The following is a 23,450-nucleotide window of genomic DNA, read 5'->3' on the forward strand; positions in this document are numbered from 1 at the left end:
GCCCGCCCGCGCAGGAGGAGCCTGGCAGGGAACAGGGGCCTTGGAGCGCCGGCGGGGAGTCACGGTTCCCAGGCGGCAGCTCAGCAACCACGCTTCCACCCCGCAGGGCAGGGGCGGCTCAGCCAATCGGCTCGGGCTCCGCCAGCCGCGGCCCTACAAGCGGAAGTCGGCCTTCCGGGCGGGGCTGGCAACTGGAGGAGGAGGGCCCGGCTGGGCCCCCACTAGAGAAGCTCTCCGGGGTCCGGAGGAGTCGTACTCCAGGAACCCGCCCCCGCGCCTGGCCAGAGGGACACTGGGCTGTGGCATTTGTCCAGCCGCTCCCTAAGGGAAGAATAGCCATGGGGCCTACAGGCTTAGCCTCTGACCCTGGGGACGCTCAGCCCAGGCCTGCCCCAGCGCCAACAGTCAAGGGGCAGCAAATTTTTAACTAGACACACTGATCATTAACAAGGGTAGGAAGGAGTGTAAACTCTGTGTCACGCAGGGGCAGAGACCAGCTGGGCCTCGGGCCTCTCGCAGAGATGCTGGGCCGTGGAATCTGGTCCTCTGTGAGGCAGGGGCTGAGCAGGGGCTTGTCTAGGAAGGTGGGGGCCTGGGCGTCGGGGGAGGGGAGGAAGGTGGACATTGCAGGCATCTACCCCCCTGTGACCACCCCCTTCACTGCCACGGCAGAGGTGGACTATGAGAAACTGGAGGAGAATCTGCACAAATTGGGTACCTTACCCTTCCGAGGTAAGTGGGATCTGTCCTCTGGGAGAGTGGGGGAAGATGGGAATGAGCCCAGGCTCCTCAGCCAGGGAGCTGCTCAGAGACAGTTAGGTGTCCAGGGGTCATTTTATTATGGGAGAGGAGCAGAGGGGACCGTTCTGGAGTTAAGAGGCAGGAAGCTCCTTGCTAGCTTGCAACCTTGACTGAGTCTCGTCTGCCTCAGTTTCCCCGGTTGTAAACTACCAGGGTGCCTTCCTAGCCCAGCATTATTGTGGGGGTCAGACTAGATAATGGGGACGAAAGTCCTTGTCAACCGACCACTATGCGGCTGTGAAGGCAGCGAGGGGTGTCACGTGGTAACGCAGCCAGTGGGCTCCTCTCCCTAAAAGCCTTGTTTGCACACTCTCTTCTGAGCCAAGCCTTCCTTAGCACAACTAATTCCTGTTCTGGATCCTCAGACTCATTTCTCTCTTTACACACGGGTCTCCCCTCGCCGAGGTCAGGGACCAGACACTTGTAACACTCCATGTGCGACACAGCCACAGGCACAGTAAGTGAAGGGAAGAAGAAGGGGTCAATTCCCCCCATCCTGCCCACCCTCGTCTGTCACCCATGACAAGTCCCTGAGGCGGTAATCTCACTAGCCCCATTTCACAGATGGGAAGCTAGGGCTCAGAGTGACATAGTCGCTCACCCAAGGTCATTGCTAACACACGGCGGAGCTGGGATTTGAACCCAAGTCTGACTGAAGGACTACACTGGGGTGTTTTACTCCACCTACACCAACCGCTGAGTTGCTAGACCACACTGTTTCAACGAATATTTTAGTATATGTGCTGCCGAAGCGAGCACTGTTTCAACGAATAAAGTCCGGTTGGCACCAGCTCTGGAAATGGGAGAGGTTCTGACTGCGGCGGAGCGGTGGACTCTAGATTCAAATCACAACTCCGCCGCTGAGTTAGCTGTGAGATCATCTCTTTAAACCTCAGTCTCCCCATCTGACACCTGGGAGTAGTAATGCCCACATCGCCGGCTGGCTGGGAGAAAAATCCGAGAGAGGACAAACGAAAGCACGCAGTCAATAGGGAAGGGTTATGTACCTTAGAAGTTACAGATCCAGTGGTCACAGTCTCTAGGACCACAGTGCTGTTGGCACTGTGGGCAGAGCCGCTTTGTGACAGTGACTGCTGGCCTGACTCAAACCCCATCCACATCTCAGGGCGGAGGTGCAGGCGAGCCTTCCCTAGGGCACGGTGAATGCCCTGTGAATGCCCACGGTGAGCAGTGACACAAACTTGAAGTAAATTTCTGCTCGGGCTCAGCTCGCTGGGGCCTGAAAGTCTGCACAGAGGCCAGGGTTTTTTGAAGCAAAGGGAGAAGCTCCTTGAATCTTTTATTTAAAAAAAAATTTTTTTTTAAGTAATCTCTACGCCCATTGTGGGGTTTGAACTCATGACCCCAAGATCAAGAGTCACATGCTTCACTGACTGGCACCCCTCACTTCTTGAATCTTAAGAGGCAGGAAGACTCTGCTTCACACTCCAGGTTCAAGGACATCCTGGTGCTGGGGGTGGGGTGAACTTTGTGTCCAGTGTCTGCCTGCGACCAAGATAATCCACTGACACCCCCAGGCTCCTCTCTGGATCCTTCCTTCCCTCCTACCTGATCATCCACTCCTGCCGAGGGCATAGGCTTGTCCAGGAGCACAGGCATGGGCGAAGGGTACATCTACTTCCTGTTCTCATGGGTGCCCACTAGCCTGTTTCTCATGCAACCCACACAGGTGCCTGCTCCTGCCCCATCTCTCTTTTACCCACACACCAGGGAAGCATTGGGCTGGGTAGAAAGAGCTCAGCATCTGCAGTTAGAAGGCCTGGGTAAGAATCCTGGATCTGTCAGTTATGGCGACCTTGGAGAAATCACTGAACCTCTCTAATCTGATTTCTTCATTTTAGAATGGAACTGAGCCACAGGGTTAATGCATTCCTCCCCAGGAGCTCAAGTGTGAGGTCCTGGCACAAAGAATAGAGCCCATAGGGTCCTGTCCCTGCTCCCAGGACACAGCCAGAATGCCTGGGAAAGGAGCCGTGAACAAGTTTTGCTCTATAGACAGTGTTTCTCTGGTCCTATTCTGGTCTCCCGCTTTGGTTGTGCTGCCCAAGACTCAGGGGCAGAGGAGGAAGCCATCACATACCACATTGCCAGGGCCTCCTGCAGTAAGTTAAAGGTCATCTAAAGGGGAGGTGGGAAACTGCCCTTGATGAATCAGTGAACAGTTAGAGATTCTTCTGGAAGGTATTGCCTGAAACTGTGTAGTTCTCTTTATTTCTAATTTTTTCATTGTTAATTTTTACTGACGATTTGTATAAAGAGTATCATTTTTAAATGAAAGTTATAACTGGAGACTGGAGGGTAAAACTGTTGTAGAGGGGCCATTTGGCCCTGAACTCACTCCCACAAACAACCTCAGAGATGAACTTTGAATTGTTATTTCCAAATGAGGTCAGCAGACAACATAGATCTACTTCAGCAGGACTAGGGAGATGATGTTTCCCATAAAACTTTGAGCATATGTCTTATTCCTTTAGTATGTACACTTCTAATTAAATAGAAGTATTTTGCTTTAAAAAGTCACAATTTTATGGGGCGCCTGGGTGGCTCAAGGGAGTTAAAGCCTCTGCCTTTGGCTCCGGTCATGATCCCAGGGTCCTGGGATCCCACCCCCCATCGGGTTCTCTGCTTCGGGGGGAGCCTGCTTCCTCCTCTCTCTCTGCCTGCCTTTCTGCCTACTTGTGATCTCTGTCAAATAAATAAATAGAATCTTAAAAAAAAGAAAAGTTACAATTTTATGGGGAGCCTGGGTGGCTCAGTTGTTAAACATCTGCCTTCAGCTCAGGTCATGATCCCAGGGTCCTGGGATTGAGCCCCACACTGGGCTCCCCGGGAACCTGCTTCTCCCTCTCCCACTCCCTCTGCTTGTGTTCCCTCACTCACTGTGTCTCTGTCAAATAAATAAATAAAATCTCTTTTAAGAAATCACAATTTTCACAACCCTGCTTTGGCATTTACTTCTTCTTTTTTTTTTGTAAGATTTTATTTATTTGACAGAGCGAGAGCACAAGCAGGGGGAGCAGCAGAAGGAGAGGCAGACTCCCCACTGAGCAGGGAGCCTGATGTGGGGTGTGATCCCAGGACCCTGGGATCATGACCTGAGTTGAAGGCAGACACTTAACTGACTGAACCACATAGGTACCCTGGCATTTGCTTTTTAAAAGTGAAATTTTTTTTTTTTTAAAGATTTTATTTATTTATTTGACAGAGAGAAATCACAAGTAGTCGGAGAGGCAGGCAGAGAGAGAGAGAGGGAAGCAGGCTCCCCGCTGAGCAGAGAGCCCGATGCGGGACTCGATCCCAGGATCCTGAGATCATGACCTGAGCCGAAGGCAGCGGCTTAACCCACTGAGCCACCCAGGCGCCCCAAAGTGAAATGTTTTTTTATTTTTTATTTTTTTTAATGTGTTAGATGCCTCTGGGAGAAAAACAGAGGAGCCCAGGCCTGTTTCTATCCTGAGAGGCTCTGGATATAATTTGGGATTATAGGCCAGACTCTCCACTGTTTGTACCTACAGAGAGCCTGGTCAGGTGGCCCACCTGCTCAGCATCTAAACTGTGCCTATTTAACCAAGGCACAGGGGGAGGGGGGCAAATTCTGGGTTTGCAGGTGCATCACTAAGGCAATACATAGCAGCCGCCATTCTGGAATGGCCCCTGGGATCTGGGATCTGGTCAAGACCCTTATCCTACCCACTCTGCCTTCTCAGCTCACTGCTTGTCTCCTCTCAGTTGTGACCTCATGTTATTCTAGAATGAGCTCCTTCCTGGGCCCCTTTCCATCTGGGCCCTGCTCTGTAAAGGGGTTGGGGCTGCAAATGGGGATGGAATGAGCTCAGCTGGCAGCAGGGGTGGCCCTAAATGAAAGGAGACACCAACGTCAGACTGCCAGGAATGGAGGCCAGCCCAACCAAGGGGGTCCTTCAGTCGTGGTCAGTGGCTCCTGCCCCCTGGGGGGGGCCACCAGATGGAGAGGGAGAGAAACCAAAGATTGGAAAAGAACAAGGATTGAGTCACAGAATGGATCACAAGCAGAAGGCAGAAGGGACTCAAAATTGGGGAAGCTAGTTTCCCACTGACCTTGGGGACAGCTGTCAGTGTGGGAGACCGGACTTGGGCCTCAGGGAAGGCCTGCCAGGTTGGATAGGAGGGATGCTGTGGCCTCTCCCCACCCTGCCCCCTAGCCACCTTCCTCACAATGGGCTTCATTGCTGAGGTGGGAGGGGCATCCTAGGAAGGGTCCCACTGGTGGCCTGCTTGTCAGACAGCTTCAGGAAACCTGCCCTTTCAAGCATGAACCAGACCATCCGGGCTCCCTCCCTCCCAGTGTGCTCTTAGCTCTGCCTGCCTGGCTTAGGGTCCTGGAGGCCATCTTGGAGCTCATCCAGCAACCATCATGCAAGGTGGTGCTGGGGGCTGCCCTCTTACTCGGAGGTGGAGGCCTCATGCTGTGGAAGCAGAGGAAGAAGAGACGGAAGATATTCCTTGTGCCCTCACAGGAGGAGCAGGAGCCACCAGAAGGTCACAGAGCAAAGAATGAGAACTGGATTAAATCGCACTTTAGCCGCCTTTCTGAGGAGAAGCTGGCCTCCTGCAGCAGCAGCACCGCGCCTCCCCCTGAGAGCGGCAGTGGGAAGGCCAGCACCACGGTGCACGTGGAGACCGTCACCACCAGGCAAGGCGAGGTGGGCACAGCCGTGCACCGGGAGGCCTTCACCACCAAGCAGAGGTTGTCTGGTTCCTCGGTGACCAAAGAGACACACAGGGAGTCAGGAAAATCCTCGTCCACCGACGCGGCCACGTGGGCTGCTGTGGCTGCCTGCACCAAGGAGATTGACAACCTGGGACAGCAGCTGGCTAACTCCATGTTGCAGCGCGCCATGATGTACCAGAACTCAGGCCACCTGGAGTCCAAAGACATCAACCAGGAGGAGCTGAAGGCCCTTGAGGAGGTGGAGTTGAAGCTGAAGGGGAACTTCCTCATGCAGCGAGACACCGCGGTAGCTGGCCTGAACCACACGCACACCTTCCACAGCCATGGTCCCCACGGTCACCAGGGTTATCAGAGCCACCAGAGCCATAGTCTGCCCAACCGTAGCCAGCAGACCTACCACCCCTTTGAAGCCAACTAACCACAGATGGAGATCCCCTTCCCCCAACAGGGCTGGCACATGACTGCAGTCCTGTTTTCTCTCCTGTGGGGCACCCTGTGTGGCCCAGGGTGAGAGGCTGCCAGCCGAACCCCTTCCTCCGCAGCCCCCCACAGCTCCTGGACCCCTTCAAGTCTCTGAGGAGGGTCTGCTGCAGAGAATGGCTCCTGATGGAGAGGAAGATGGAAGGAAGGGAAGCAGCTGAGACACACTCAGCAGGCCCCTGAAGACCCACTGAGAGAAGATAGGCGAGGCAGATCCCAGGAGAAGCTGAGAGCCCCAGACCGACACCAGATGCCTGGAACTGAGCCAATAAAGCCTTGTATACCCTCATTCTGAGTCGGGGGGGCTCTGTGGCCAGCCTCAGGACTGGACGGGGATACGGGGAGAGGCTTCCTACTCCCACAGTCGTCTTCAAGGGGCCCTTGGCCTGGGCTTTTTGCCAAGCTGATTCAAGACTCCATAAATCAGCTTCCCCGGGTCTCAGGTTCTGGGGATGAGACGTCTCCCAGGAGCTCAGCACCCACCAACCCACTGGTGGCCGGGGAAGGAGGGAGCAGCGGGTGTTAGGAGGTGGGGAGAGAGACAGGCTTTCAGGAGCTAGTAAGCAAGGTGGGGTGTGGGTCTCTTGTCTTCTTGGTGTCATCTTCACCTTGTCTACTGCTGCTCAAGTCCTGCACTGGAGGGCTCTCTCCCTGCTTTCCGGGGCCACTGAGATCCCCATGAGTGCCTCCCCCTTCCTACCTTCCGAGCTGTTGTGCCCTATACTCTCTCTTCGTATACTCTCTATCGTACTAGGGCTGTGGCTGTGGCGGCTGCTAGCACTAACTGGGAGTATTACTAGTACTACCAGCAGCTCCCTCTTTTTTTTTTTCTTTCCAGTTTTTAGCATATGCCACGTTCTGTGTGAAGCGTACAGCCTGGTCCCGTGGAGACAGTATTGCATTATCTCCGTCTTGCAGATGAGACCCCTGAGGCTTAGAGACGTGATTCGCCTGACAGGGCATAGACAGTGGTGTTGCTGGAGTTAGAGCCCAGCTCTGCCCGACTCCAAGGCTCAGACCCTGAGTCCTGCTGTGTGTTGCCCCTCAGTCCAGTGCCCCTTGGCCCTACAGAGAGGGTTCCCTCTCTCATGCTTACCCCTGTCTTCTTACCACATGTCCTGACTCTCTGTACCCTCCCTCAAGCCTGGGACTCCCCCTGCCTCCTCTTCCTGGGTCCCAAGAAGCTGTTTCTGGGGTAAGGGGTGACCTCCAGTAAGGGGGTTCAAGGGAGGCAGCTGCCTCTCCCATGAAAGTGGGGAGAAGTCAGCTACACAGCACTGTCTAATCCCCAGTGGCTCCTTTACACAGAAATGTACCATTGGCATCTGTTAATAAGCTTACCAGTGTTTCCCAGCCTGTGGGCCTCACACTCCCAGGAGAAGGCACCCAGAAAGATCCTTCCAAAAGATGGATAAATCGACAAACACCCTAAACGTTGTTGATTGATTTTATGGGGCATAATTGGAAGTATTTGATTTCCTCTATATATCCATCTATCTATCTATTTTAAAGATTTTAAGTAATCTCTACATCCAGCATGAGGCTTGAACTCACAAACCTGAGATTAAAAGTTATATGCTCCACGGACTAAGCCAGCCAGATGTCCCAGTATTTGAATATTTTTAAAATTACTAATAAGTGACTTTATATAAATGTTAATATATATGTGTGTGTGCATATGTATATATATACACTTTAAATTTAAAATACTTCGTAACAGGGGCACCTGGCTGCCTCAGTTGGTGGAACTCTTAATCTCAGGGTCATGAGTTCAAGCCCCACATTGTGTATGAGGCCTACATTAAAAATAATTTAGCAAATAAAAAACGTAGAAAAATGTTTTGTAACAAAAATGTCAATGGAAAAAAAATATTCAGTCACTCTAGAAGATGTTGGCGGGCGGCTCCCAAAGTAGACAAAAAGCAAGGGTGGTAGGGTGCCATTCAAATTCAAAGACTGCCATTGGTATTGTACCAGTGTTAATTCTCAGCGAACAGTGCTAGGTTCTAATCTAAGCACTTTACAAATAGTATCTCATTTAAGCCTCACAACTCTTTAAGGAGGGCACTGTATGGTCCCCATTTTTCATGTGAGGAAGCTGAAATTTGGTGAAGCCATCTTACCCCCCCTCCCACCCCCAAGAAAAATCTCATAGCTGATGAGTTCCTGTGCTGAAAATTACATTCAGGCTCTCGTGAGTTCAGTCTATGCATCTGAGCCACTCCACCACACTGCTGCTCCAACACCCACTGTCTTCACTCCTGACCCATCTGGGACCCTGGCTCTCCCCCTCCTCTAGTCTCCTCTCTACACCAGGGAAGGTACAGCAGGCCTAACACTGGATATCCCACCCAGAAGAGAGAGGGGGCTCTTGGCAGCATCAATGTAAAGATTTCAAAGTGCTTTCTTATACATTTTCTTGTCTGGGCCTTTAAAAATATTGAAAAAATTTTTAAAGATTTTATTTCTTTGACAGACAGAGATCACAAGTAGGCAGAGAAGCAGACAGAGAGAGAGGGAGAAGCAGGCTCCCCGCTGAGCAGAGAGCCCGATGGGGGGGCTCGATCCCAGGACCCTGGAATCATGACCTGAGCCGAAGGCAGAGGCTTAACCCACTGAGCCACCCAGGCGCACCAAACATTGAAATGTTTTTATTGTCATCCCATAGAAAAGGAAATGGGGACTCAGAGACATGATGTAACTTGCTCAAAAGGGGAGTTGGGTCCAAGCCTTCCCCGACTCTGTGATACTCCCTCCTCCCCAGCCAGGCCTGATTTCCTCCTTAGGAGTCAGGACTGGGTCACATGCTCCTTTACTTGAGACAAGGGAAAGGCCACCGGTCGAGTCTTGAGCCCAGGGTCCTGCTTCCCCTCTGAGAGTGCAAAACAGCTGGGTCCAGGAGTCCCTGGAACTGGCCACCAGAATGGAGGGGGGCTTGGGGAAGAGTGAGCACTGCTGAAGAAGTGACTGGAGCAGGAACTGGCCCGGCCCAGTGGCCCACAGGGTTTCGGAGGGAGGGAGGGAGGGAGGTGTCTTTGGAGCCATTTCTATTGAGGGAGGGGCAAAAGTTCAGTCTCAGAATCCTCGACCTCGAAGTAGAGGATGCTGATCCATTCCTCTCTGGGGCTAGCGACCCCACAGCTGGGGACAGGGGGACCCACTGGGAAACCACTAGCACCTTTTGTAACAAGACAGGAGGAGGCTCCTGGCCTGACATGGAGAAATGGACCCCGAGGAGGTAGCACAACAGAAGCCAAAAACTATTTGCCTCAAGATGCTCCCTGCAATGCCACCAAAATGCTACTTATTCAGGGAGCCGTTGTGGCAATCCACCCCGTGGGATCTGGTGCTGTCATGAGCAGCATGGAAAAAGGTTCGTGGTGAAAAGTTGACTCTCCATCACACCGTGTCCCCTAAGGATGACTCACGGGAACAGTCTCTCTTGGTCCCGATGCCAGGAAACTGTGTGTCTCTGGGGCAGCTGCTTTGCTTTTATCTTGCGGTCCGCGATCTGTCAGCTGACCACATTTCCCTTTTAGCTTTGACTATCAGGAAGCTCCAAATCAAAGCGACGGGCCCCGTCTCTCAACTGCCTGGCAGGGATTTTGTGGATCAGTATCGCCCCCCAGCTTTCTTCTCTTTCCTTTCTCCCAAGCGGTCTCCTATTTATTAATAATCTTGTTGTCTCACAGGCTGCATTTGTCAGCTATTTCAGAACACTGTTTTTGGAGGGGAAGGGAGTAGAGAGGAGGAAGAAGGGGAAAGAGAAAGTGAAAGAAGGAAGCAGAGAGGAAAATGTTTTTATACTAACATTCCCTTCGGATTCAGCCAAAGAGCATCAATTCTGTGATGTCAAAGGGTTGACACCTTCCGGGTGGCATTAGAAACCGCTCAGGTGATCGATCAAAGAGGAAAATGCAAAATAAGATCATGAGATGTCACTTTTCACCCAGAAAATTGAAAAAAATTAATTCTCACTTTCATCCAGAAAATTGGCAAAAATGAATTCTGCCCAGTGTTGGCAAGGAGGAACACTAACAGACCCTTCCATGAGCCAACGGGGTGCGAACCAGCTAATGAGGCAGACATTTGGCAAGTGAAGATACATGGAGGCGTGACTCAGCAGTCACACACCCAAGTGAACTGTAGAGCAGCTCAGACATGGGCACAGAAGACTTTAGTGGACGTGTTTGTTTTAGCATTATTTGTGATGGCAAAACTAAGGAAACATTCTAAATGTTCACAACGGGAGAATGAAAAGTATTGTCGAACCTCACCATAGATTATAATGGCAGTTAAAATGAATGAACCAGAACTGTGTACTGCTGTGGACAAAGGTCACAACATGATCTTGAGCACAAATAGCAAACTGCAGAACGTTGTTACGAGCTTGATTCTGTTTCTGTAAAACTTACATGGCAAAAAATGTCTTGTGTCTTGTTTATGGGTCAATGTGTACATCTTAAGGGGATAAAGACATGAAGGGGAACAATGACACCCAAGTCAGGACAGCTAGAAGAGGAAGAAAAAGGTGATCCAAGGAGGGTTGCCATGGGTGCTGGGTACACACCTGTGGATTTTATTATTATCAATTCTTTGGGGTATAACTAAGATAGTTCATTAACACAAAGAAAATGGTGCGGACACGGCCGTCAGAACTGGGTAAAACATTCTGCCTGCATCAGGACAAAGATGGGAAGGAAATGTGTGAGAAGCTATGGTGTTGGGGAGGTAGTCACACGGGTGCATGTACCACCAATGTCCCGGTTGCTTGCAGAGGATGGGGAGGCATTGACTGTGATGGGACTTCTCTTGCAGGCTTCGTGGTCCAGGGCTCCAATGGCGAGTTTCCCTTCCTGACCAGCAGCGAGCGGCTGGAGGTGGTGAGCCGAGTCCGCCAGGCCATGCCCAAGGACAAACTCCTGCTAGCCGGCTCCGGCTGCGAGTGTGAGACCACGGTGCTCTGGGCTCAGGGGGTTGGTGGGGTGCCTGGGGCTGGTGGGGAGCCAGATTCCTTGGCCCTGGGGCTGGTCCAGGCTACTGGTTCTGTCTCTTCTGAACCCCTTGCTTGCCCTGGGATCCTAGCCCTGCCCTTCTGCTTCCTGCTGTCCCCTGTCATGTTGCCTGCTGTGGCCTATAGGCCACAGAGGGAAGACGCCGCTTTCTTCCTATAGCCACTCAAGCCACCGTGGAGATGACTGTGAGCATGGCCCAGGTTGGGGCTGATGCTGCCATCGTGGTGACCCCTTGCTACTATCGTGGCCGTATGAGCAGCGCGGCCCTCATTCACCACTACACCAAGGTGGGTGTGAGGCGTGGGCATGGGTTTGGGGCCTGTGACCAAGAGGAGGCTGGAGGAGGAGACGAGACAGTGAAGCTGGGGCCCGAGAGGAGAGCCCGTTTCCCATGAATGGCCTCTGGGGGAACGGGGAGAGATGCTGCTGGGCGACCGACCAGCCACATTGTATGGCTGTTTCCTCACCTCTCACAGGGGAGAAGTGATGGTGGCTTCCTCATGGGGTCATTGCAAGGACCTAACTCCATCGAAATACAGAGGACTGAGAACTGAGCCTGGCATATAGAAAGCACTCACAAAATGTTATTATTACCATTTATAAGCAAGGAACACAGCACTGTGACTCCTAGTCCAGGAGGTTGGCCTGTCCAGGAGGCCCTGTGGGGACCCAGGCCCGGAGCTGCTGGTGGTGGGCTGTGCCTGGGGCTCCTCAGGCCTGGGGCAGCTGCCTTCTGCCTCTCCCTCTTCTCTGCCTCCCTCAGGTCGCTGACCTCTCCCCCATTCCTGTGGTGCTCTACAGCGTCCCAGCCAACACGGGGCTGGACCTGCCCGTGGATGCGGTGGTCACGCTCTCCCAGCACCCAAACATCGTGGGCATCAAGGACAGTGGTGGTGACGTGAGTGGTAGCGGCTCCCGCCGGGGTCTTTCCTCTTCTCCCGGGCTCTCAGCTTCAGGGAGGCTCTGGGACCCACTTCAGTCCTGGGCTCCTGTTGGGGTTCTTCCCACCATGTGGGCTCTCTGAAGCTCTGTCCAAGTTTGAGGGGAGCTCTCTGGGGCCGAGGCGCTCATTCCCCCACCCTTGACCAGGCCCCGTCTCGCGTGGCGTGGAAGCTCGAGGCTTAGCACTCACACAGGTTTGCTGTTGCAGGTGACCAAGATGGGGCTGCTGGTTCACAAGACCAGGAGGCAGGACTTCCAGGTGTTGGCTGGATCGGCTGGCTTCCTTCTGGCCAGCTATGCCGTGGGTAGGTCCCCTGCTGCTCTCACACTGTCACGGTGGGTGGTACAGCCAGGCCCCGCATGAAGGCTGGGTCTGGGTCTGCAGGGTCCTTTTGCCTCACTTGTCTGACTGTTGGAGGCTTACGAGTGACCTTTCTGGGCAGAAGACAGTGGCCATGTGTAGTCCTTGGGCTGTAGCAGGGATGCTTGAAGTTTGTTCTTAGTCCCAGGCTCTCTGCTTATAACAAATTTATCTCATCTAATCTCACCTTGTAAGTCGCCCTCTGAGGACAGAGGACTTGGGGCCTTTCCTCTGGTCCAGGAGTCTGTTTTCCCCTCCCCCAGCAGCCAGGCCGGAAGGAACTGTCAGACCTAGAGGGCAGGGCCTGGGATCTTCAGAGGCAAGGCCTGGGATCTTCCTGTTCCAGTCCAGGATCCGAGGAATGTCACCACTAAAGCAGCTGTGCTGGTCTGCTGTGGGTCAGGCTCCTTGGGTTCAGGTTGGATTTGAGCCCCAGAGCCGGGAAGAGAGGACCCATCGGCTCCCTTGGGCTGAAGCCCCAGGAAGTCCATATCTGCGTTACTTGCCCGGCGCTGAGGGGGTCATTGTGGATCCTCTCCTCTGGTCTGCACAGACTGTGGCTTGCAGCCTGGGTCCTTGCACATCTCTCCTCTGCCACGTTGCAGTCTCCAAAGTGCAAGGCCAGAAGAGGGGACCCACTGAAGCCTTGTTCCTGAGGGCGGAGTAGATGGAAAGAGCCCGGGCCCTGCAGGCAGGGGGAAGTGAGTTGGAATCTCAGCTCGGCCACTTACTGAGTCCTGCCGGGCGGGGTGTACAACCTCGCCTCTACTCTGTAAAGCAGGGAGGTGTTGTGAGAATGTGAGAGCCTCGGTGGTGTGTCTGCATAGTGACTGGCATAGAGTGGGGATCACTAAATGGTAGCTATCTTAGCTCATTCCAAATTTCCCACTCTCCGGTCTTGAGGCCACCATGCTTAGGGTCACCCCTAACTAGCCTTAGAGTCACATCACAGGTTGGCAGAGTGGCAAGGCCTCCCGAGATCACAGCCAGCCCGTTTTCACTGCCCAGATGAGAACAGAGGACTGGGAGGTCTGTGACTCATGCAAATTCATGCTGCCAGTGGGAGGAAATACGTGGTCTCCTGACTGTGTCCAGGGCTCCTTCCACTGGCCCCCACGCCCAGCATCATCCCAGGCTGAATTCACAGGGGAGGGGGAAGAATAAGATTTCAGAAGAGCGAAGGCTTCCTGTCCACTCCACCCCCTTCCCACACTGATGAGTCAGAGGCTAGTGGAGGTGTTGTCAACTGGCCGGTGGGACTTCAGTCTGGGAGGTATGTTGGGGGGTGCAGGGGAGGAACTGTCCTTAAGTTAGCCTCAGGCTCTGTTCCCTGACCTTCAGCCTGTGGGTTCCTACTTCAAATATGCTGGCAGCTTTTCACTCTGGAAATTTGGACTCTGGACTCACAGAGCGTGCCTTGGACATGGCTAGCCAGCGGCATGGAAATCCACATCCTCTTTCCCCAGAATAAGAGGGGCAGGGGCTCAGGGTTTGGAATCGCCCATGAGAAGCAGCTCTGGCTGATGTTTTGCAATCTTACTGTGGGGCAGGAGCTGTGGGGGGCGTGTGTGCCCTGGCCAACGTCCTGGGGGCTCAGGTGTGCCAGCTGGAGCGACTGTGCCTCACGGGGCAATGGGAAGATGCCCGGAAACTGCAGCACCGCCTCATTGAGCCAAACACTGCGGTGAGCTCCCGGACGATGGCCCCAGAGCATGGGGTGGGGGGAGAGTGTGTCTGTGCCCTCAATGGGAAGTGTCTTCCCTTTCAGAAAGTCCTTTTAGAGTATGTCCCAGCATGGGAACTCCTTGTGCCTCTCCAGAAAATCACAACTTCAGACAAAGTTGAGCCCTGTTGGTTGCACTGGAACTCATTTAGGGAGACACTTAAAATTCCAGCCCTCTAGACCTGGAGTAAGCATTAAGACAAATATCCTGGCTGATCATGGTGACATTAAGTAAATCCAGGGACCTTCCTTAGAGACACGCTACCTGGAGAGGGTGAACCATGGGCCTCTCCTTCAGCTTTAGAAGGGCTCAGATCCTGGAAAACAGAATGATTAGGGGTAAAGGAGGTGTTAGGAGGCTGGGTGTATTCAGAGCCCAGATTTCCCAGGAGAGTTTTGTCTTTGAGTAATCTATTCTGCAGTCAGAGGTGTACCCTGATTCTGTATTGGGCAAGTCAAGGAGACGAGCCGAGATGGAATGCCTGTCAAGAGCCTGGCCATGCGGTGCTGAGCCGTATTGGCGTCTGATGCAGGGAGGACAATGTGTTTTCTTATGGACACGTTTGTATGCATATTTTATTTATTTATTTGATAGAGAGAGATCACAAGTAGGCAAAGAGGCAGACGGGGTGGGGGTGGGGGGAAGCAGGCTCCTTGCTGAGCAGAGAGCCCGATGCAGGACTAGATCCCAGGACCCCGAGATCAGAGATCATGACCTGAGCCAAAGGCAGCAGCTTAACTCACTGAGCCACCCAGGCCCCCCTGTATGCATATTTTATTTTATTTTTTTTTTTAAAGATTTTATTTATTTATGTGACACAGAGATAGATCACAAGTAGGCAGAGAGGTAGGCAGAGACAGAGAGAGGGGGAAGAAGGCTCTCCGCCAAGCAGAGAGCCCAATGCGGGCCTCAATCCCAGGACCCTGAGATCATGACCTGAGCTGAAGGCAGAGACTTTAACCCACTGAGCCACCCAGGTGCCCCTGTATGCATATTTTAAATTAAACTTTTAATTTTGAGATAACCGTAGATTCAGATGGAGTTGTAAAAAATAATACAGGGGCACCTGGGTGGCGCAACCAGTTAAGCATCTGCCTTTGGCTCAGGTCATGATCCCAGAGAGACTGCTTCTGCCATTTCCCTGCATGTGCTCTCTCGCTCTCTCTTTCTCTCTCTAATAAATAAATAAAAATCTTTAAAAGAGAGAGAAAGAATACAGGGAGAGTAAATGTACCCATCCATCCCCCAGTTTCCCCCAAAATATCTTACAAAATTAAAGTACAATATCCCAACCAGTATTTGGACATTGATATGGTCCAGACACAGAGTCTTTAATCACCAGAAGGATCCTTCATATTATGCATTCATGGGTACACCTGCTCCCCTCCTTCCCCCAGCCCCTCCTTAACTGCGGCAACCACCCATACGTTCACCATTTTTATACTTTTGTCAGTTCGAGACGCCCCTATGAATGGGATCATAGAGTCTGCAACCTTTGAAATTGGCTGGCTTTCATTCTGCAGAATTCCCTGCAGATCCATCCAAGTTGTTGCACGCAGCAACAGCCCATTTCTTTTTATTAATGAACGGTGGTTCACTGTGTGGCCAGGCCACGGCTCGTGGAACTGTTCACCGGTGGAAGGACAGCTGGGGTGTTGCCAGTTTGGGGCTATGAAAAGCTGCTTGAACATTCATGCACAGGGTTTTGCATGACTGTAAGTTTTCATTTTTCTGGGATAAATCAATAATTAGTGGATCATATGATGGTTGCATGTCTAGTTTTTTAAGAAACTGCCAAACTGTTTTCCAGAGTGCCTATGGCATTTCGTATTTACATCAGTATAAATGTATGATTGACCCATTCTCTCTGTATCATCACCAGCTTTAAGCATCGTGACTACTTTTTATTTTAGCCATTCTGATAGGTGTGTAGTAACATTTCGTTGTGGTTTTAGCTTGCATTTCTCTGATGACTAATGCTATTGGACATCTTTTATGTATTTATTTGCCATCTGTATATCTTCTTAAATGTCGTATGTTTCTTGCCTATTTTATAATTGGATTTTTTTTAAGATTTAATTTATTTATTTGACAGAGAGAAATCACAAGTAGTCGGAGAGGCAGGCAGAGAGAGAGAGGGAAGCAGGCTCCCTGCTGAGTAGAGAGCCCGATGCGGGGCTCGATCCCAGGACCCTGAGATCATGACCTGAGCCGAAGGCAGCGGCTTAACCCACTGAGCCACCCAGGCGCCCTATAATTGGATTTTTAAAAAGATTTTATTTATTTGTCAGAGTGAAAGAGAACACACAAGCTGGGGGAGCAGCAGAAGGAGAACTAGGCTCTCCACTGAGCAGGGAACCTGAAGCAAGACTTGATCTCAGAACCCTGGGATCATAACCTAAGCCAAAGGTAGATGCTTAGCTGACTGAGCCACCCAGGCACCCTGGATTTTTTTCTTTTTACCATTGAGTTTTGGAAGTTCTTTATATCTTTTAGATACCAGCAAATATTTTAGATACCATGCAAATATTTTCTCCCCATCTGTAGCTTGTCTTGTCATTCTCTGAACAGGTCTTTTACAGAACAAAAGTTTTTAATAGTTTTGATGATGTCCAACTCATCAATATTTTCATTTGTATTGAGAGCATTTTTGTATGGAGTGTGGACTTAGGTGGAGGTTCCTTTTTTTGTTTTGTTTTGTCTTTTTGCTTCTGGATATCCATTTGCTCCATTATCATTGTCAAAAAGATCATCTGTCTTCATTGAGTTATTTTTGCACCTTTGTCAAAAATCAGCTGGGCTGGGGCACTTGGGTGGCTCAGTGGGTTAAGCCTTTGCCTTTGGCTCAGGTCGTGTTCCCAGAGTCCTGGGATTGAGCCCCGTGTCCGGCTCTCTGCTTAGCGGGGAGCCTGCTTCTCCCACTCTCTGCCTGCCTCTCTGCCTACTTGTGATTTCTGTCTGTCAAATAAGTAAATAAAATCTTTAAAAAAAAATCGGTCAGGCATATTTGTGCCAGTTGATTTTTGGGTATCTGTTGCTCCCATCATTGGTGTGTATCCCTCTGCAAGACCACACCGGATTATTCTAAAGTTTATATGGAAAGGCAAAAGAATTAAACTAGCTAAAGCAATTTTGGAAAAAAAAAATAACAAAGTGGGAGGAATTAGTTTACCTGGTTTTAAGATTTATTATGGGGCACCTGGGTGGCTCAGTGGGTTAAAACCTCTGCTTTCGGCTCGGGTCATGATCCCAGGGTCCTGGGATTGAGCCCTGCATCAGGCTCTCTGCTCCACGGAGAGCCTGCTTCCTCATATCTCTTCCTACCTGACTCTCTACCTACTTGTGATCTGTCTGTCAAATAAATAAATAAAATCTTTTTAAAAAATATTTTTATTTTTTTATTTGACAGAGAGAGATCACAAGTAGGCAGAGAGGTAGGCAGAAAGAGAGAGAGAAAGGGAAGCAGGCTCCCTGCTGAGCAGAGAGCCCGATGTGGGACTCTATCCCAGGACCCTGAGATCATGACCTGAGCCAAAGGCAGCGGCTTAACCCACCGAGCCACTCAGGCGCCCAATAAATAAAATCTTAAAAAAAAAAAAAAAAGAAGAAGAAGATTTATTACGTACCTACAGTAATCAAGTCTGTGTGGGACTACAGGAGGCATTTTGTCAATTGCTTTTCTGCCTTGATATGATTGTGTGATTTTTTTTTTTTTTCCTCTGTAGCTGGCTAATGTGGTGAGTTACATGGATGGTTTTCTAATATTGAACTAGACTTGCATCCCTGGAATAAATCCCACCTAGTCATGCTGTGTAACTCTCTTCAAATATTGCTCAGTTCCATTTGCTAACACTTAGTTGAAGATTTTTCTGTCTATATTCATAGGAGATATTGGTATGTAGCTTTCCCCTTTTTTAGCACTGCGTTTGTTTGATTTTTGGTCTCCGGATAGTAATAGGTTCATCAATTCACTGGGAAGTAGTCTCTCCTCTTCTATTTTCTGGAAAAGACTGTGTAGAATTGGTGTTAAATATTCTCTAAACATTTTCTAGAATTCTCCAATGAGATCATTTGGGCCTGAAGATTTCTTTTGGGGAGGGTTTTAAAAAATTATAGCTCTGCCCCTGACTTCCACTGATACTTCCCTGACAGAAGGGGTAGGAATGCCTCCTTAATGCTTCCCATGTGGCCTCCACTGACATTACAAATATGCCTGGGGTGGGGGTGGCCTCCTTCGGTGTGGGCAGTGCTGTGTAAGCCCTAACTTTCCTCTCTGCTAAGACCATCCATTGTTGGGGAGGTGGACAAGGGCACTCTTTCCTGCCAGAGTCGGGTAGAAGTTCTGGCTCCCAATTCAACCTTTGCTGGCCTGGATGGGGATGGTAGGGATGGGGCCATGGTTTTTGCAGGGGCGCCTGGCTGGAGTAGAGTGGTGATTGTCTTAAAGTTTTCCATTTTACCAGGCTGCTCCTTCCTGGTCCTTGGCTTGAGTGAATAGGCTTTTGTTGGGGGCTCGTATTATCTGTACCCATTGGCATTTTAGGGTTGCTGCCTTCTTAAGCTTCCAGCCGAGGCCAAGGAACTCATCTCTGTGTTCCTTGGGTCCTGAAGTCCTTAGCTTGTCTTCCTTCTCTCTACCTTTCAGAGTCTTACATTTGTTTTTATATAATGTCCAAGATTTTTTAGCTGTATTTGTTGGGAGGAATATGGAAAAATACATCTATTCCATCTTTCTGGAAGTGGAAACTCTAAGTATTTTCCCTTCCTTCCTCCCTCCCTTCCTTTTTCTTTTTCCAACCTCAAGATCAAGAGTTGCAGGCTGCAGGCACCTGGGTGGCTCAGTCAGTTAGGCAGTGAAGCAGTTAAGCATCTGCCTTCAGCTTAGGTCATGATCCCCAGGGTTCTGGGATCCAGCCCCGCCTGCTTTGGGTTCCCTGGTCAGTGGGGAGTCTGCTTCTCCCTTTTCCTCTGCCTGCCACTCCACCTGCTTGTGCTGTCTCTCTCTCTCTCTCTGTCAAATAAATAAATAAATAAAATCTTTAAAAAGACAATAGAGAGAGTTGCAGGCTCTACCAACTGAGACAGCCAGGTGCCCCTCTAAGTATTTTTCTGAATGGTGATTTTTGCCCCCCATAGAACATCAAACTGTTTCAAAAAAATATATTGGAAAACTTAAAAGTAGGTGCATTAAAACAGCATTCTTTCAGTTTTAAATATTTTATCTATATTAAAAAACATAATTTATTATAATTTAACTTTCCTGGCTTGAATGCATCTATTCCTAGAAAAAAAAAATGAACCAAAAAAACCATACAGAACACGGATCTAGGGGCACACATTTACGTTTGCCTCGGGCCACGATATGGCAGGGCATGGTTCTGTTGGATCCTTTTTTTTTTTTTTAAAGATTTTATTTATTTATTTGATACACAGAGAGAGATATCACAAGTAGACAGAAAGGCAGGCAGAGAGAGAGGGAGAAGCAGGCTTCCCGCTAAGCAGAGAGCTGGATGCAGGGCTCGATCCCAGGACCCCGAAACCACGATCTGAGCTGAAGGCAGAGGCTCAACCCACTGAGCCACGCAGGCGCCCCTCGGATCCAATGTTTTATTTATTTATTTATTTTTAAAGATTTTATTTATTTATTTGACAGAGAGAGAGATCACAAGTAGGCAGAGCGGCAGGCAGAGAGAGAGAGGAGGAAGCAGGCTCCTTGCTGAGCAGAGAGCCCGATATGGGACTCGATCCCAGGATCCTGAGATCATGACCTGAGCCGAAGGCAGCGGCTTAATCCACTGAGCCACCCAGGCGCCCGGATCCAATGTTTTAATTCAAAACATTGACACTGGGGTGCCTGGGTGGCTCAGTGGGTTAAGCTGATGCCTTCAGCTCGGGTCATGATCTCAGAGTCCTAGAATCGAGCCCCGAATTGGGCTCTCTGCTCAGCAGGGAGCCTGCTTCCTCCTCTCTCTCTGCCTGCCTCTCTGCCTGCTTGTGATCTCTGTCTGTCAAATAAATAAATAAAATCTTAAAAAAAAAACACACACATTGACACTGTTCATTGTGGGTTTTTTTTTGCATTGATTTTGATTTTTTAAGAAAATATGGCACTAAACTTGATGACTGATTTTGTTGGCACCCCCTTAAGCTTTGCATGTGAGGTGATAGTTCCAGGCTAAGCAGTAATGCTTTGTTTGGGTAAAGTGGTGGGCTCTAGATCTCTCTCCCAGCTTTGATCTTTACTGCCAAGGAGCAGGTGAACTCAGCTTTAGAGAAAGGACAGCTGAGGAGGAAAGCACAAGTCTCCTTGGGTATGAAGGTTCTTCTGGGATAGGATGCCCTATTAATAGGACACAAGAACTACAGAAATGAGGGCCATTCAGCCAAGCCCCATCAGGGCACAGACTCTCTGGTATGTACTGGACACTCCAGTGGGGTGGGACCTCTGCTCTCTATGCCCACCCACCTGCAGAGAGAAGGTTCCAGAACCAGCATACCATCAGGACAGGAAAAGGAGGAGCTTTTAGGTCCCTTGGGGGTGTGGTTTTGTAGTGGTATTTTCCCCATTTGATTCTTGTGACATGGGGTAGGTGTTGTCATCTCCTCGTTTGACAGATGAAGCCGTGGGCTGCCCCTTGGGGGGAGAGGATGCTCGCTGCCCCGCTAGCTCTCCGCATGCCATCCTGCCTTACTCTTCCCTCGGGGCCTCCTCCTGTGCCAGCTCTGGGCACACACTCAGGAATGCCTGGAACACCTTTCTGCTGCCTGGGCTGTCGGCTCAGTCACCCCAGGAGCAGCTTGATGTCACCCTGTTGCCCTGCCTTGCTTGAACACAATGTCCTTCCTCTGCCTTCCCACCCAGCCAACCTCCTGCCCTGGCTATATTTAGGACTTTCTGTGTTCTTTACCACCAAAGCATTCAGTTATTTCTGTGGGTCTGAGGAGGGGGCAACTCAGAGACGTCACACACCTACAGTGGAAGAAAGCTTTTCTCTAGGTACTTCTTGTTCCCATCCTCTCCCTTAGGTCTTTTGCATCTCATGTTTTGGGTGTTTTGGGTGAAAAGCTGAGGTTATTAGAACATTATGGCTGGGGCCAGGCTAGGAGGAGGATGGTGTATTACTCATTTCAAGAAAAAATTCCCTGGTCACCAGTGGTAAATGGTCATCAGTCATTCATCAGCAGCTCTCAACTTTACCCCAGCCAACCTCTTTTATTATTTTACCCTTTGTGAAACCCATACTTCTAAGGTTTTTACCTTCCCTCCAAAATAAAACTTTAGTAAGTAATGATTACATTCCTAGCTTTTAGATAGTCAGAGATTCACCCAACACTTCTGATCAGCATGAAATAACCAGTTGCTGGTTATTATGCCAAAGGCGAAGAAACTTGACGCTTCATTTTCTAGAAGACCCCATGCATGATTTTAAGTTATGACAATAGCTTCTGGTCCCCCTCACAATGGAAAACCCTCCAGATATCATGTCGTCCAGCCCCTCATTTTTTTAGGCAAGAAAACTTGCTTGGATGTAGTAAGTTTGTGATATATGGCTACATAATGGAATTTCTCAGGACAGCTGACGCATTGTTTTTCAGATTTGGGGTCAGGAGGGAGCTATGCGTGGATCAGTGTCCCTCCTGCAGGGCCAGTGGAGGTCTGGGCTATGGCCGACGCTCTCACAGACCCTTCCCTTTCTTGGCCTCCCAGGCCTGTGCCCTGGCCCTAGGTCCCTGGGATCCAGGCTGCAGACCCACGGCCTTACAATCGTCTCTGTTCCCAGGTTGATGAGTGAATGCCACGTTTCTCCTCAGTGGGGTGGATTTTTCTCCTAAAACCCAAAGAGGGGACTTCCTTAATCTGAGTTGTTAGCATTGTGTTCTCTACTGCTGCCCTGCCTTCTGGTCTCTCAGTCTGAATTTCCAGTTAACCAATGTATCACCAATTTGGTAAAGTTACTTTACCTGGGGAGGTGGGGAGGAACCTTAACTTTCTAAAGTGACACGTGTGTCTAGACATGTGCAGGCAGGGACTCCCCAGTATGTTCTAACAGGCCCTGCTCCACAGGTGACCCGGCGCTTTGGGATCCCCGGGCTGAAGAAGACCATGGACTGGTTTGGCTACTACGGAGGCCCCTGCCGTGCCCCCTTGCAGGAGCTGAGCCCCAAGGATGAGGAGGCGCTGCATATGGACTTCAGCAGTAATGGCTGGCTCTGAGGGCAGGTGCCTGGCCTGAGCCCATCTCAGCTTCCTGCCCTGTACCTGCAGCTGAAGAGGCACATGGGGGTATGAGATTTCAAAGCCTGTTTTCCTACTTCAGTCCTCTAGGGAGCCTCTCCCAGGCTCTGCCATGCACACCCATTTCCTATGCTCGCAGCCCCATGACCATTGACATTTGTAGCTTCAACTCTGGCTCTCTAGAGACCTTCCGTCTGGGGAGGAGCAATTGCTTGTCCCTCTCCTGTGCCTTCCTGTGCCCCGTGACACATGACCAGGAACCAGCCGGCAAGAGCAGGGGGCAACTGGGGCAAAAGTAAGGTCATGTATTTTACAGATGGGACGGCCACTTAGACTTGGGGGTACACACCTAAACCCAGCACAGTGCAGCAGGGAGCCAGGGCTCTTCCTAAGAACCTGACTCCTCCAGAGGAACTGGGGGGTGGAGGGACAGTTCGGAAACCTAATCAGAAAAGCGTCTCTGGCCTTTGAAAGGCCCCCAAGTTACATTCCAGACACAGTGCCTTTCCTAAATCCATTTTGATCATCTCATAGTCTCATCTCTACCCTTGATCTCAACTATAGAGAGCGTGGAGCTGGCCCAGGGCCTTGCCAGAGTTGGTAAATAATGACACCTGGTGGATAAATGTTACATTTTGGACTTCTAGCCAACTTGGTCTGAAACATTAGGGAAAGAGACTTGGTCTGAAACTGGGCCATCCTCTTGCCTTAGGCACTGTGCTTTCTTTGTTAAAAATAATACTTTGTTCTTACAATAAAGTTGAATAACTGAAAACAGTGTGGCCTTGTACAAATAGGTCTTAGGTTTCTTGCCTGGATGTCAATAATTGCCTAGAAGCAATTTAACTTTCAAGGTCTGCTTTCTCCCAGCTCTGAGGGAGGCCCTAGCAGTCTACAGCAAAGAAGGTATTAGATCAGTGGTGGCCTAGGGAAAAGGCTTGATGAAGTTCTGGGTGGGAGGTAGGAGGCAAAAATGTTCAACCAAGATATTTAGAAACACCTTAGCACATTAGCCAAAAAGGCTGCTTTCTCTAGAAATGTTTAACCTTATTCAGTGATACTTAACTAGTGGCATAAACCAGAGATGAATGTTTTTAAAATTACTCTGGCTAAAAAGAAAGGTAAACAGGTCCTTGTTTAGGACAAAGGCTAGAGGAGA

The 23,450-nt window shown here is 50.3% G+C and overlaps 2 protein-coding genes across 2 annotated transcripts; both read left to right on the forward strand.

Annotated features, from left to right (window-relative positions):
- The first annotated feature begins 38 nt into the window (after positions 1–38).
- HOGA1 (4-hydroxy-2-oxoglutarate aldolase 1) lies at positions 39–23,066 on the forward strand. Its single transcript, XM_082722186.1, has 7 exons — positions 39–732; positions 10,832–10,960; positions 11,188–11,315; positions 11,792–11,926; positions 12,179–12,275; positions 13,882–14,015; positions 22,121–23,066. Exons 1-7 carry the CDS (start codon positions 522–524, stop codon positions 22,268–22,270), a joined length of 984 nt encoding a protein of 327 aa, XP_082578312.1. The 5' UTR covers positions 39–521; the 3' UTR covers positions 22,271–23,066.
- On the forward strand, positions 4,593–10,388 carry LOC309860293 (uncharacterized protein C10orf62). The gene has a single exon (XM_082722191.1). It carries the CDS (start codon positions 5,265–5,267, stop codon positions 5,949–5,951), a length of 687 nt encoding a protein of 228 aa, XP_082578317.1. The 5' UTR covers positions 4,593–5,264; the 3' UTR covers positions 5,952–10,388.
- Positions 23,067–23,450: the final 384 nt, after the last annotated feature.

Source organism: Mustela nivalis (genome assembly GCF_964662115.1).
Source record: "Mustela nivalis genome assembly, chromosome: 2".
Taxonomy (NCBI): domain Eukaryota; kingdom Metazoa; phylum Chordata; class Mammalia; order Carnivora; family Mustelidae; genus Mustela; species Mustela nivalis.

What these genes read in the sequence shown, in the direction of transcription:
- HOGA1 (XM_082722186.1), top strand. Translation starts at nt 522, where the DNA reads ATGCTGGGCCGTGGAATCTGGTCCTCTGTGAGGCAGGGGCTGAGCAGG. An exon ending in TCATTCACCACTACACCAAG is followed by an intron (nt 11,316 to 11,791) that starts GTGGGTGTGAGG and finishes TGCCTCCCTCAG; the next exon opens with GTCGCTGACCTCTCCCCCAT. An exon ending in TCATTGAGCCAAACACTGCG is followed by an intron (nt 14,016 to 22,120) that starts GTGAGCTCCCGG and finishes CCTGCTCCACAG; the next exon opens with GTGACCCGGCGCTTTGGGAT.
- LOC309860293 (XM_082722191.1), top strand. Translation starts at nt 5,265, where the DNA reads ATGCTGTGGAAGCAGAGGAAGAAGAGACGGAAGATATTCCTTGTGCCC.